Raw genomic sequence first — 15,469 nt, forward strand, 5'->3', positions numbered from 1 at the left:
AAGTTACAAGACAAAAAAAAATGGAGCATGGCTATGAATTTTTCAAAATAGTTTTTAATCATGTTTTATACACAAATTTCTGTACAATCAGGTGAAAAGTATAAAACCTGGACCATAAAAACTACAAACTTTGCCCTCAGTATCAAATGTTTGTTTGGGTCCAGTTAGTGACATCGTAAAAGAACATTATAGAAAACAATCTAAGGCAGGTTTTATTGGCAATGGATAGCTCAACATCAGGACATTGCACCTCCAAATATAAAGCAAAAATCCCAAGAGATTTCCTCCCATAAGCTCCAGTTTTGTAGAAGAATGCAAAAAAGGACATTGAAATGGCCTACTTGCAAGTACTCTATATAGTAAACCCAATATATATTAATATAAACATCATACCGATTATGCCAAAAATACTTGATAGTTTAATAGTAGTATGGGTCAGATTCTTAGCCCATAATAAGTACCAGTGAGATAAGGTATACAAAAGTCAAATGTGAAGCTGCATTTAAAACATTAATAAACTGTATACATATTGCACTAGATCAGTGAACACTTAGGTTTTTCCAAACACTGTGATTGCATTTCCCAGCACTTAAAGACTTAATCAGCTGTGAACAGAGAGGAAGTTTCCTAGAGCTCCACAAGCACTTCCGTGATCATTGGTCCCGAGATTCATAGAGCAGTTTGGCTGCCTATATTGCAAAGAAAGAAGAGTAAAGGCAATGGATATATTTAACAACGCTGAGGTCAGGAGAATTATAAGCAAGAAGGGCAAAACTCAGTATCTCTGGATATCTCTATGTCTTTTCACACTCTTTAGTGTATGGACAACAAACTAAAGGTTTGCTTAATATTAAGCAGAATATTTGCTGTCATGAACAGTCCAAGTCCCATGCAGAAATTCAACCTCTTCATATATACATATGTGTGTGTATATAATATATATAACTGAACCGACTTAGACAATGTTTCACTTCTGAAACACAGCAGCAAGCTAACATGCCATTTGGGAAAAGCTGATTAAGGGTTATTATTGCCAACCAGCATATTCACATCCTATCTCAGAGCCCAATCAATACTTAGGTATTTTATTCAATAAAGACTTCCTATGAACACATATCAACTTTGCTACGGTATGACTTGGGGCAATGCTGCTCAGTTTCCTCATATCTAAATTGAGAGAGCTTGGTCTTGATGACCTCTAAGCTTCCTTCCTAGACTTTATAAAGAGAGCCGTAGGGGGATAGGGCCAGTTCCTTGAATGATGCCCAGGCTTTAGTGACTTTGAGGGCCTCATATATATTTCTTCTGGTCATTCAACAAACCCACTATATGTGAGGCTTTCTAGTAGGTGCTCAAAGGAATATGAAGACACATTAAGGATCCTGAGGTTGGAATAGGAGAAAGAGTAGACTTGAGAGTAAGATCTTGGCTCTACAATTCACTTATATTAGACAAGTCATTTTCCCTCAGACAATTTCTGTAACATAGGGCAACTATACTATTGACATGATAGCAGTGAAGGAAAGGACATGAGATCTTTTAAGAACATTCTGGTGATAAGTTGGTGACTCTGGTCACCAGCTATCTTTACAATGATTTAATTGCCCAAAAAAATAAAACAACAACTGGGGGGGGGGGGGGGTTTACGATACACTTGAGTTAAAAAATTTTAGTACCAGAAAAGGTCTCAACACACATTGTTTTTGGTTACTCTTTGTGACTCCATCTGGGGTTTTCTTGGCAAAGATACTGGAGTGATTTGCCATTTCCTTCCCCCAGCTCATTTTACAGATGAGGAAACTGAGGCAAACAGGTTAAGTGATTGCCCTGTGGCACAGCTAGGGTCATTTGAACTTGAGTCTTGCTGACTCCAGGCTTAGCTCTATCCACTGCCCATGGCTGTAACTAGCATCAAAACTGCTCCAGAAGAAGGATGCTTGGCTTCACTATGTTCTTTTTTACAAAAACAAAAACAAAACACACAAACAAAAAACTTTTGAAAGTATCAGATTAAGTTCCATTTCCTTTTGAAATGAATGAACAGAGAAAGGCTTGTTTTTACTGAACAAGAAACTCCCCGGATCAACTGGACTTAGAATTTAAACCACTAGAAACCAGGGACCTTGACCTTATTATTTATTACGGGATTTCAAATCAGGCCCAGGTTTGTCCTGATTCACTGAATTCTCAACTGGCCTGTTTCTCTGTAAGCAAGGGACCCCATTTCCTTGGATGGGCAGCTATCTTGCCTCGCCTGGTGACTAGAAGAATGAAAAGCCTGTTTACTCTGCCCAGAATTAACTACTCCATGTCCTAAGCTGCTATTTCTTATCTTCTCTAACATACTGAGACATGGCAAGACAGGATTTCTTCCTCCCCTGGATATTGCAATGACTTTAGCTCTTAGCAGGCAGGAGAATTCTCTTAATCCTTTTGTTGTTGTTTTAGTAGGTGACAACTAGCTCTCATTTGGAAAATCCCCTTTATTTTGAAAAAAAGATAACCAGAAAACCTCATTTTGACCAAGGCTTTTTGAGGGCGTTGGGGGTGGAGGTGGAGGGCAGCATCTAGGAAGAAGTATTATTCTTTTAAATTCAGTTTTTTCCAAGGGACTTTGTATAATGCCCTCCAAACCTTCTGGTAGGCACCAGCTAACCAGCTGGAAGGAAAATGAGTGCTTTACAAAGTACCTTGTGCATGGCAGCTAACCAGGTGGTTGACTGCTTTTTGTTAGAGTTAGAGTCTTCACTGGCAGTGAATTTCATCTGGGTCACATCTTGAGCCCCTGGCTCCTTGTACTGGAGCAGCATACCAGTGGCACGAGTGTTTCCTCCTGGAAAAAAAGAAAGAAGGCCCTTCCTTAACTGGCATCTATCAAGTGTGGGGCAGGCCAATATCTAGTATGCCTTTCTCCTCTTACCTGTTCAAAGTATGTACTTAAATGCAGAATTTTCTCCTTCTATAGAATTCTAAAAAGTAATTCTAGACCCAACTTCCCAACAGAAGTGGTTTTAGGATTAAATGAACTGAGTCATATATAGTCTTTCACCACGACCAATGGCCTGAATATTTGGAACTGACTGGCACAAGCTAACATCCTGGGCCACATTGCAGGAATAGAGAGAGACCAAGTTAGGTCACATCTAGAGGTCAGTGTTAGGTTCTGGGTGTCACAGTTTAAAGATTTTAGAAAACTGAAGGGCATGAGGCATGATGAGCATGATGCTGAAGGACCATGAATACATGTTGTATGAGGCTCCATTGAGAGTCATGAAAAAAGACAAAGGAGGCAGGATAAGTATTTTTTAAGACCATGAAGAACTGTCATCTAGAAAAGGGATTAAATTTGTTTCATTCAGCCACAGAAGGCAGAACTAGGGGCCATGGGTAGAAACTGCATAGGCAAATTAAGGCTTGATATCAGGAAAAACGTGATTAGAACCATCCAAAAATGGAATGGGTTTACTTTTTGAAAGTCTTCTGGCATGTGCCAGATGAATATTTGTCAGGTGTGTTCTGGTGGGAATTCCTTTCAGACTTAGCTTTTTTCAACTCTTAAATTCTGTGAGTGTGACTTTACAGAAAGCACCAAGCATCAAGACGCACCACTCATCTCTGCCACTTCTAAACAGCCATTGGCCTACTTTGATTCCTGTGTCAGGTAAGGGCTATCTACTTAAAACAGAAAACAGTTTTGATATGGGGGGTGGGGGGGTGGACTACCAAGATATTTACGTAGTCAAATGACACAAATACATTACAGTGCTTAAACTGTGCTAGAACCTGGTCTAAGCATAATCCATCAGTTAATACAGCCTTCCAAATAAGTTGGAGCAAATTCACTTTGAAGAAGACCCAAGTAGAGAAGAAATTTCATTTTGCTTTCTATGGCAGAGCCTGCCTCTCTGTTTCTTTAGCCTCAGATCACAGAAGAAAACCCTGTAATCCTGGAGGTGGTCCAGATGACTGCTAAATTGCTGCACTAAAATGCAAAAGTATTTCCATTGCTTGTAATAAACTTTTTTTTAACCCTATCAATTCTAAGCCAGAGGAGGTAGACATGGGGGGGGGGCAGATTTGAAGCCAGGTCCTCCTGACTCCAGGCCTGGTGCTCTCTACACCATGCTACTTCTAGGTTGTAATACATCCTTTAGAATTAGATCAGAACATTATTTCCATTAACAAAACTATCCAATGTTACTTGAAACTCTAAAAAGAGGATTAAATTCTTCAGATTTGGGGCTAATAGACAACAGGCCTTCTTGATTTAGGAGAATGTGTAGTGTATCTTTTTTTTAATCTTTTCTGGGAAAAGCTCTTTTGGCTTTTTTCTGGCCACATGGAGTTTTGCTGCCCTCAAGAACTGGTTTTAGGGTCAGAAATCAAGACTTTAGCTGTTTCTGGGTCCTCTTTTTGTCCTTAAAACTGAGGGGGGGAAAAACAACCAAACCTAGAACCTGAAATAGTAGATAAATGCATTTAAACTAGAAGTCCTTGCTTTTTGTTCCTGAAAAGTTGTATAAGGAAAAATTTTACACATTTCTATTTCTATATTAGAGGATCCCTAAAGTGCCCTCCTTTTCATGGAAAAGAACCCCAAACTTCACCATATTGCTATTAATGTGAATTTTTTTTTAATTGGGTTTGTTCAGAAAAAGTGCATCTATATGTGGAGGTGAAAATAGCCACCAGGTGGTGCTATTCCCTACTGCTAAAAATTGATGGCAGCTACCTGAGCTCAGGCCTACAGAATTTCTTACTGTCATGTGACTGTGGGCAAACCTCCACTTCTGTACAGGCCCTTAGCTTTCTTCTCTGTAAGATGACAGAATGGATTCTAGAATGGATCTTACGGAGTCCCTGAGCCAGGCCTACGGGGCCCCCTTTTCCTAAGTCTTATCCCAAATTACCACTTCGCTACACAGAAAAGACAGAAGGGCTTGTGGGGACAAATCTTTCATTTATTAGCTTCAGCCTCTATACTTCTCCTAAAGCCTATAGGCAGCAGCTTGGAAAAGCTGCAGGGAGCCTCGCTTTGGACTTCAGTTTTCCATCTGAAGAGGCTGGAGAGGATGTCTAAGATGTCTGTCGGTACTACATGCTATGATCCTACGACCTGTCTCCTGGGGGCACAATTCCTAGACTTAGTGTTCTTCCTATGGGTTAACCATCAGCATCTAGGATCATAATCTGCAGAGCAGATCTTGGGAAAAGGGGACACACGAAAGCCTTGGCTTTGTGATTGAGGGTGGGAGTAAGGATTCATGATGAGGTACCCTGGGCATTAGAGACAACACCAGAAGAGGGTAAAAGGGAGGAGGCAGGCAGGGACTGTTCAACATAACAGAGTCGCAAACAAGACCTTACAAAGGGTAAATATTCAGAAAGCATGTTTGGAAAAATAAATGAATCAATGAATGTTTTAAGTTTAATTCTTTCTAAATAAGTAAACTCTAGACATGACCTTCTCAAACACCCTTCAGAGAAGGGAATGAAAATAGAATTGCATACAGAACTTTGAAAGGGATCATCCATAATGAACAGAAGGAAGGAAATGGGTTGGGGGAGGGAGAGATCACAAAAGCATGCTGTGGGGATGGAGGCTCACATTAACAGTGCTGACCTTCGGTAATGTGTTGGCTCTCCAGAAGGCTGGTATAAGTGTGAATATCTTTTTTTATCATCAAGAAGGTAGGCAGGCAGTGAGAAGAAAGAGCAATCAAGAGAACCGTCAGAAAACAGAAAGCAAGGTTGGTTAAGTTACATGAATTTGTTGATCATGTCATTTCAAAAGTCCCAAATGCTGATAATTTTCCATTAAAATGGGGCGTTACTACTTTAGGAATAAAATTTAAATGGGAAAAGATTCAGAAATAATCAAATATTATCAAAAACACATGAGGAAAACAGGCAAGGGAGTCTTTTAGGAAAAACCCAATCCAGAAGAGTAGAGAGTGCAACGTTCAAAATTTAGGCTCCAAATTCAAGAATCCCATCATGAACCAAAGCCTTCTCCTAAAGGAATGAAGGCCTAATGCACTTAAGAGCTCCAGTCTCAATTTTAATTGAATGGAAAATGAAATGAAACATCAAGGACTTAGCCAAAGGAAAAATCAACATAGAAGTACTTTGGTATTTGCTAATAGATCAATAAGAATCCACAGAAGCCTTTACTTTTTTCCCCTTCAATACTGCAATGATGTTAACTCCTTGTTTCGGTTGGATTATTTAAGAAGATGAATGCCTTTACCCTGTTGCCCTTCAAAGGGCATGAATAGAAAGGGTCAGCTTTCATTCAAGAATGTGAATTCTCTATAAATCACAAAATCCTGTTCATTAGTAGTTTGATATTAACATTTACCTCCAGGAGTAAAGCCCTCGGTTAGTATCTGAACAGTTGAAATTTGAGCAATTTCAATTTCATAATGGATCTCTCCATCCAGAAACAGGTATCTGTCAAAAAGAAAAACAAAAAACAAACCGCAAATTTCTAAAATCAAATCGGTTGGTTTTTTTTTTTACATTTATATACTAGATACTAACATCCATGGATAACTAGGATTTTACTTCTTGTGTCTAAACTACGAAGGCTGCCTGGTTTTTGGTGATGCTCTGGGTAATGAGATTCTACTCCAAAACAGAACAAATCCAACAACCTAAGTATATAAGGTGATTTTCTAATTTTTCTCCCTCCCTGGTCACATACAATGAAAAGGTCTAAGGCAGGAGAGAAAAACAGCTGATTTGGAGGTCAGAGGATCTGGATTCAGATTTCAGCTGTTGATAAGTGGGTAACTTTGGACTTGACTTCTGGGCTTCTTAATCCAAGTAGGAGGCTGGATCTTTGAAATTCTTTCCAGTTCTAAATCATATAATCCTCTATATAGCATTCCCACCTTCATTTTCCCACTCTATACCTTCTCAGTGCAGGAGAACCCCTCCACACCCAGACCAAGGTTAGGAATAAGAAACCTGTGGTCTCAATTATCTTTCTGTATGCTTATCTATGATGTGATTTTTATATGGCAAATCTATGGTTTAAAGAAGACTCTTTGGAATATTTGGTCTTTGAATTATAAAAGTTTTCTTACTGCAGAAACAATGTGTCATGCTCTCTCCTGAATCCAGGCTTCTGTGGTAAAATGGGTTGATAAGAGTTAGGAAGTGATTAGTTAACTGTGTAATTCACGAGACATCAAGAAGTAATGCGTTGGGGGCAGCTGGGGTCTAGAGAGCCAGGTCTAGAGATAGGAGGTCCTGTGTTCAAATTTGGCCTCAGATGCTTCCTAGCTGTGTGACCCTGGGCAAGTTACTTAACTCCCATTTCTTAGCCTTACTGCTCTTCTACCTTAGAACCAATATGCAGTAATGATTCTAAGATGAAAGGTAAGGGTTAAAAAAAAGAAGCAATGCTGTTGAGAAAGCAAGGCAGTCTTGGTGGATAAAGCACTAGGTCTAGAGTTAGGAGGACCTGGGTTCAAATATGACCTCAAATACTTCTTATCTGTGTGACCCGTGGCAAGTCACTGATGCCTAAACTTTGCCTCCCTTTTGGCTTAGAATTGATACTATGAAGGTTAAGTGCCTAAAAACAAATAAGTAATATTATTACAACTAAAGCAAGTAACCTGAGGGAAGGTTCTAAGAACCATCAATAATCTCTTTAGTTTTATAGGGTAGGCCTAATTAAAACAAAAAGCTGTTATGTCTGAAGGAGCCATAGGTTATGTTCTTATTGCAAGAGACATTTTAAGATGGAGATAGCCAGCTAACAGAAATATTAAAAATACTAACATCATTTTCCCTCTCAAGTTCAAGGTTCTTTCTAACATGCCATACCCACTCCTTTTATCATAACTTGCATTTTTAAGTTTCCAGTACAAAATGCATTTTCCTTATTGTTACCTTATAAGGCAAATATTTCAAGAGCTATCTTCCCTATTTTCCATAAGAAAAAACCTGAGGCTCAGAGAGGTTCAGGCAGGTCTCTTAGCAGGCCTTTCCACTATCTTTCTTTAAATATTTTCCCCCAATACTCTTTTTAAGACCCCCAATTTTCAATTTGCCTATTCTTTGTTGGGCAAGACAGAAAATAGTGCAGACCAAGGATGAGGCTGGAAAACAACCAACAGATGTGTGTAGTAGGTGAGATTGGGAGACCTAATTCTATATTGCAGTTACAAAATGATTGAGCTAGTGACACCCTTAGATCAAAATTCCACTCATAATTCAATGAGTATGTGGCCTGCTACTTGTTCTGAGTAAGAGCAGGTGATGTGCACCATGTGTGATTTAAGTTTTCCTATTAAGGGCTGATTGGATACTTAAAGTGCTTCTGAGATTCACAGAAGAAGCAGTGTAATACAGTGTAAGTCAGAAATTTTACACTGGGATCTCACTTCCACCAAGAACTGCCAAATTGGTTCATTGCTCTAAGCTTCAGTGTTCTTAGCTGTAAAACAGGGGTTATACTACTTGGTTGTCTACCTAATAATGTTTTTGGTAACTTTAGCTTTTGCATAAAATGAGTCAGTATTTTCTTCATAATCACCTCATAAGAGGGAACACTAGAAGGATTATCTCCATTTTATAGAAGAAGCTGAGATTCAGAGAAATGACTCTAATTGTTAACACAATTGGTACTAAATGTCAGAATGAGAACTTGAACCCGGGACTTCTGACCTAACTCTTTATGCTGTCTTTTAGGGTCTCTCAGAGCCTCAGTGTTCTGAATTTCATTTGAAGATGACTGAATTGGGCAAGAGGATCTCATAGGATCTAAAGATACCAACTTTTCTTACCTCTGGTTATTAGAAAGACGACAGACCAACAGTTCAGATTTTTCTGATGTTCCTATTGTTACACAGAAAGTAGCTCCTTGAAACAGAAAGAAATTTGAAAGAAAATACTTGTAAGCTTATTCATTCTTAAAGCAATTGTTCTTTCTCCATTTTTTGGTCAGGCAACTGAAAGGGAAAAAATTCCTATATAGCCCAGTTACTCCAGAGATGTAGATATCCTATTAATTTTTTCATTTAAAAAACAGTTCTTCTATTTTACTCTGTAAAGTGACAAAGCAATTTAAAAAATGTAAGGTTCTAGGGAAATATTCAGTGTGGGTCATTTGAGAAATATTAAAAATTCTTATCTTTTGTTTTTACATTACCTACAATTCCCAATATCTCTCTCCCCTCCCACAGAGCCATTCTGTGTCAATCATAGGTTGATAATGGCATGTGCGTTCATTAAGCATGGGTCACAATGTAAAGATGCAGAGACAAAAATAAAACAATCCTTGCTAAAGGTACATATATTCGAATAATCTTTACAACAAAGAATAATAAAAGAAAAAAGTGGTTCAGTAAACTAATCATGTCAACCAAATCTTCTATAATATGTCCTGTTCCACTGCTAGTCTCCCACCTTTGCAAAGAGAACAAGGAGATGTCTTCCCATATCTCTTGGTTATTATAATTTCACAACATTCAGCTGTGATTCTTCTGTTGTTGCTCTTTCCAGTCACAGTATCTTGGTCATTGTGTATATTTTCTTCCTGTTTCTGCTTACTTCCCTTTATATCATTTCTCAAGTGTTCACATGTATTTATTCTTTAACTAATCAACAGACATTCACTTTATTCTTTGCAACTATAAAAAATGCTGTTAAAACTATTTTGGGGTATTAAGAGGCTTTTCTTTTTTAATCACTGAACTCCTTGGGATGAATGTCTAACAGTGGGACTTCTCAATTGCTTTTCAGAATGGCTAGGCTACCCAGTTCCACCAAACATGAATTAATGTTCCTAAGTTTTCCCAACTCCTGCAACATTGACTACTCTTACCTTCTATCATCTTTACCCATGTGCAAGATATGAAGTGAAACTTTAGAGCTGTTTGGATTTATACTTCTCTCACTACTAGTGAATTGAAGCAGTCTTTCTCCTCATTATTTCCCATTTCCACAATGGACTATAAGTTTAGCAATGATATTGTAATAATTAAAATAATATTTCTACCTAGATATACATTTTATAAAGTTTATTGGAACGGTAGACAACATTCCTATTAGTAACCTGATCCCATGGTGCCTAGCCTGCCAGTCTCTTCCTCATTCCTTCCCTCACCTGCCTGCTCTGTCTCTTCTCCATTCTCCCTTTCAATTCTGCCACGGTTCTCCCATGGTTCCCCGGATTCTGCCCCAAACCTTATACCCAAACGTATACTGACGCAACTGTGATATGTCAGGAATGTTTGATCGACAGGTAAAGTTCCTCAGGAGGGGAAAGGAATAAACTTCCGTGACACAATCCTCCTATGATCCTTTGGGAGACTCGTCTACCTAATGGATCATTTAAATATAACTATCTTATAACTCTAAATACCTTCTAGCTAAAAGTACATTCAATATTGCATTTTTCTAAGAGGGAGTTACAATAGTTAGAGATGGGAGCAAAAGATAAAAACTGATTGATAGACACATTGACAAAATGCCAATTAGGGGGAAGTCCCCTTTGGCATAAGAGTTTACATTCAGAATAAGTATATTCAACCCCTTCAATTCAGTTCATTATATCCCAAAGTTCTGTCTGGATCTTTTCATGCAGTGTGTGACTTCTTCAGGCATCTTTATAGCACCTTCTCCACAAGGATCCACTTTCTTGCTTTTGGGGTGCTGGCAAGTTTCTTTTCCTGAAATTTCTCCAAAAAATTTTAAATCTTGCATTTTTAGGGTAATTACACAATCCCCCCCCCCTGAGGAGGGTGTTGACCAACACCATGGGGATACATGACTGATTTATGAGGTATATGTAAAGATTGTCAAAAGAAAAAAAACAAAACAAAAACAAAGCACCCAAAAAAATCCCTAAGAAAGTAAAGAAAAATGAAATTTCTGTATAATAATGAGAAATAGAGAATAAAATAAAAAATCTTATGTGTATAAAACTGAGTAAAAAAATAAACTAAACCTCTAACAGGTTCTTGAATCACAGCAAGGACCAATTAAAGTGACTTATGTCCCACAAGCCTATAGGACAATAGCAGCAATACAGCACTGTACCCATTTGCAGCCAGGACTACAGAAAATTGCCAAACTATAAGATAAAGGACTAAGTTTCAGCAGCAAATGGGAAAAATCATTCCCTGGTCTGATTTTACTGTCACTGTGAATTTCAAAACTACTCAACCCTATTCAGACCATTCTTTAGAAGATGGGATTTAGCTATTTCCTGATCAATAACAATAGAGATACTTGGAATAACAGAATCAGGTCTTGGAAACTACAATCTCCACCCTACTCAGGGTAACAAGATTAGGAAGGGCTGCAGCAAAACTGAAGATTTAATTATTTGAGAATATGGCCTTCAACAGACATGTGCAAAAAGGACAGACCTCTGGGCGGTCCTAGGTCAAGCTAGAGCCACCATTGGCACATGTGAGACACAGGAAGTGAGGTAGAGGACAGCTCAGGAGTTCTCTGGACTTCCTGTGAGGAGGGAGATAGGTGGTTGGAGCCTGGTGCTTGGAGTTGGAGGAGCCCACAGACAGTTTTCTCCATTTTGGTCACGTGAGTGATAGGGACTGATCTCTTTCTTTGCCTCGGCTCTCCAGGGCCTCGGGCCCCCTTGGCTCAGCCTAAGCAGAGTGGGTATTTAAGCCCTATTTCCTTCTTTCCCCTTTCCCTCTCTCTCCCTCTAATACTTTCTTCCTCATGTTTGTAATTAAAACACCATAAAAAAGGTTGGCAGCTGACTTGAGTTTTCATTTAGGAATGACATAGCTGAATTCCTTGGCGACCTTAAATTAATATATATCAGTCCTTTAAAGTGATTTCGCTATCACAACAGTCAGAGATAAGGGGAGCCAGGATGACAGCCAACCTAAGGTACTTGACTCAAAGTATTGTTCAAGGAAGTCCTACATCTTAACATACGTCAAGCACTGCAACCTCAATTCACATACTAGGTTCAAGTCCTTTTGTATTGGCATAGAAGTTCAACAATCCTCCCTGGATTGGATTTGGTCTGTTTCAACCTCATGCTATTTGGCACTGTATAGTGGCTCTTTTGTTCCCTTCTCTTGGAATCAGACATAATCATTAAACAAAGTCCCATAACATTTATCAATAAATGGCAGGTTTCCATAGTTGAAAGCCTTTTAGGTATGCATATTACTAGGGCTAATAGATACTATAAACTTTATCCTTCAAGGCAAAAACAAAACAAAACACACCATTAATACTGACTTCATGTACTTCAAATATCACCAAGATTAGGAAAAATGAAAGAAAAAAATCAAATATCCTATTACAAAGAGAGAAAGAAAAAAAATTTTAAACCATAATTTCACAGTTCACATTCCATGTGACAATGTGTTAGCCAAGCACAAAACAAAAGGTGCTCACTCGAAAATGAAATGTATATCACTCTTAACTTAGCCAGGATCCACAGTGTGAGTGTACGTAAGTTTTTCACTAGGTAAAAACCTTTTAAAAACAGTAGTACAACAACTAATATGGATTCTAGAAAGTACCAAAATCCCTAAAATTATAAGGTCACATTTAAGGATAACTGCAAACAAACCAACTATCATTAGGATTTACATGACTTGCTGTATGATATGTAAAAACCTATGAACACATGAATACTTGTCACAAGTTCTACAGATTTTGCCAATCTTTCAACTTTGGCAAAGATATTTTTAACAAAGTATATTATTACCATCATCCAAAATTTGGTGGGAGAGAAAACCAAGAAAAACCTCTGTATAGTTTGTAGAGTTACAAATATAATAAATCCATTTCAAAGCTACAAGACTTCACAGGAAAAATCATTCCCAACTCCCAGATGAGATTATAACACATCACATATTAACTAAGCCCCCTGGGCATCTCCTTCCCTCTTGGTATGAGACTGTAATAGTGTAACAGAACTGTCTCCAGTATGTCCCAACCATTTTCATGTGAAACCGAGGAATAAAAAGTGAAAATCACTGCCGATATGCCATTCATTACATTTACAACAAATGCAAAGATGGGAAAATACAACAATGCCATTGTACTCTACTTCAGCTACATATAGACCCTTACCTCATGTTACAAACAACTCAAGAGGCAGGCAAACGAATGACCAGGGGTAGGGATGCTCCCAAATATCTGAAAACTACTTTTGAAGACTCATGAAAATCAAATTGGACAATTACATTCTCCAAAATATGTATACAGGTTGAAACCAATTTGATGGAGTTCACCCATCAGCTCTGTGTGACAATTAACAAAGGCAATAAAGGAACAAAATGCTGTTTATGGGCTTTTACAATGATATTCTTCAATACAATCATAGTGGAGGTATAAATAAAGACAATGCAACAGAAAATTTCAATTTTGATAGCTTATGAATCAGTTAATATTAAATTACATATAGCTTGTATTTAGAATTGAGTTACAGAGACTTCTTCATTCTGGGGAAGGGAAGAAACTGCAACAGTTAAAAACAATAAGGCAATGAAGTCTGAAAAGGCTTAAAATTCACCTCCAGACTCTTTGAAGTTCCTTCCCCTCCCAAGTACCATCATTCATCATAATTTCTTTGTCCACACCTCTGGGATCCCCCATATTGAGGGGAGTTCTCACATTGAGTACAGGGATTTGGGTGTGAGTTTTGATTTTCCTCATTGGAATAACTATTTCTCCTATTCATATCATTATTCCTGAAACTTTTTCCTATTTTCCTGATTCCTCTTCTTACAATTCAAAATTACATGACCCCCACAAAAAAAACATGTTAGTGGTTGTTTTGTAGATTCTTGTAAGGGAACTATGATCTCTCCTTGCTTTACCTTTACAATCATTTTAGTTAATTCTTTTATTTCCTTCCTCAATGTCTCTACTAAAGTAGCATTCTCTTTATCCTTCTCACTCTGTTTAGAAGTCAATTCCTTTATTTCCTTCCTTAATGCTTCCACTAAATCAGTGTTCTCCTCCTCCTTTTCCTCATGTCCCTCAAAAGCATAAATTGCCACTCTTTTCAATTCTTCAAAGTCCATAGTAGGCCAATTTGGAGAGCTAGTCATAAAATGATTTCTAACTACCTTACAATGTTTTTTCACAAATTGTATTCTGATTTGTCTAAGGTCCTGTTCTTTATCAAGATCAAGCTCAATATATCTACCTCCCAACTCGATAAGTCTATCCATAAATTGGGTGGGATTTTCACTATCTTCTTAAGATTTTCAAATTTAGTCCATGTACCAGGTCTATAAGAACAGGCTCTCATAGCTTTTATCAATGTATTTCTAGCCTGGCATAATTGTAAGTAATCTTGCTCTGAATGTGGGTCCCATTTAGGATCTTCAGTTGGCCAATGAGCTGTTCCCTCTCCTTGGACCTGATTAATAAGAGAAAGAATCTTATTTCTTTCCCTTTCTGTTAGCAAGGCCTGGAACAAATCTACATCAAGCCATGTGGGATTATATGTGCGAAAAATGCTTTCAAACATATCACCACCACAGGCTCAGCTTCATATAAAGGTGTTTTTTCTTTGAATCTCTCAATGTCCTGTGGAGAAAAGGGTGTATGATGTCCAATGTTTACTAAATCTCCATGTCTGTTATATGTAGGGACAACTCTTAGAGGGAAAAGACCTTTATTTGAATCATCTGTGACAACTGCTGCTTGTCTTGTGTTCTGGAGTTCAATGGAGTGGGTTGTAGTGAGACTGGTAGGGGAAGAGGATGGGGTGGTGGAAATGAGCTGGTCAGCAGGTGGGGAGGCAGAGCAAAATGATAGGGGTAGGGAGGGAAGGAATAGGGGAGGAGTCGGAGAGGAAGGGGGGTGGGATTGGGTACGAGGTGGAGAGGAGTAGGATGGGTGAGGTCTAGAGGGGTCACAGTAAGGTGGGTAGGAAGGAGGATATGGAAAAGGATGGAAATAAGGATGGTACAGGTAGGGATAGGAGATGGGTTGGCAAAGGAGGTTAGAGAGGTAGATTGGGGGATGAGTCAGGTCTGACAGGGAGAGGAGCTGAAGTCCTGGTTTGGGTCAGTATGAGGAGAAACCTCCTCACAGGCCAGGTGGGATGACAGAGCATGTTTCTTGCTAGATTTCACTGAAGGAGCTAAGCTAGAATGATTTGGTTCCAAAGAAAGAATGGCTTCCTCACTGCAGGGAACATATGCCCATAAGTACCAGTATTTGTAATCTTTGGACTCTTAGTTTTTAATGGCTAACTTCAAATCTTTTAAGATCTTGAAGTCAAAAAAGCCATATTTTGGCCAGATAAAAGATATATCCATCCATGCCTTACAAAGCTTTCTAGCTTCTTTGTCATCCATTTCTCCTTAGGCAAATTTGGATCACTCCAGGAATTTAAAAATATATACAGGGCCAAATCAGGAGGAATATATCCTGATTTCCTTTGATGTGTTGCAGTATTTCCCACTCTATATGTCCTATTTAAGTTAGTTTGAGTATT

The 15,469-nt window shown here is 38.4% G+C and overlaps 1 protein-coding gene across 3 annotated transcripts in view; it reads right to left on the reverse strand.

The window, feature by feature from the left end:
- Positions 1–34: 34 nt before the first annotated feature.
- Positions 35–15,469, reverse strand: part of ZFYVE21 (zinc finger FYVE-type containing 21) — a 48,002-nt gene continuing 32,567 nt past the window's right edge. The window contains exons 4-8 of one of the 3 annotated variants that reach the window (XM_007473506.3): positions 8,802–8,877; positions 6,362–6,453; positions 5,624–5,671; positions 2,691–2,833; positions 35–689 (exon numbers count right to left, since the gene is read on the reverse strand). In XM_007473506.3, coding sequence (XP_007473568.2) covers positions 654–689; positions 2,691–2,833; positions 5,624–5,671; positions 6,362–6,453; positions 8,802–8,877 — 395 coding nt within the window. In that variant the 3' untranslated portion in view covers positions 35–653. Of the gene's footprint in view, positions 2,834–5,623; positions 5,672–6,361; positions 6,454–8,801; positions 8,878–15,469 lie in introns of all 3 variants that reach the window. The other 2 variants (XM_001373129.5, XM_056811209.1) reach the window with 2 other exon arrangements.

Source organism: Monodelphis domestica, chromosome 1, assembly GCF_027887165.1.
Source record: "Monodelphis domestica isolate mMonDom1 chromosome 1, mMonDom1.pri, whole genome shotgun sequence".
Taxonomy (NCBI): Eukaryota; Metazoa; Chordata; class Mammalia; order Didelphimorphia; family Didelphidae; genus Monodelphis; species Monodelphis domestica.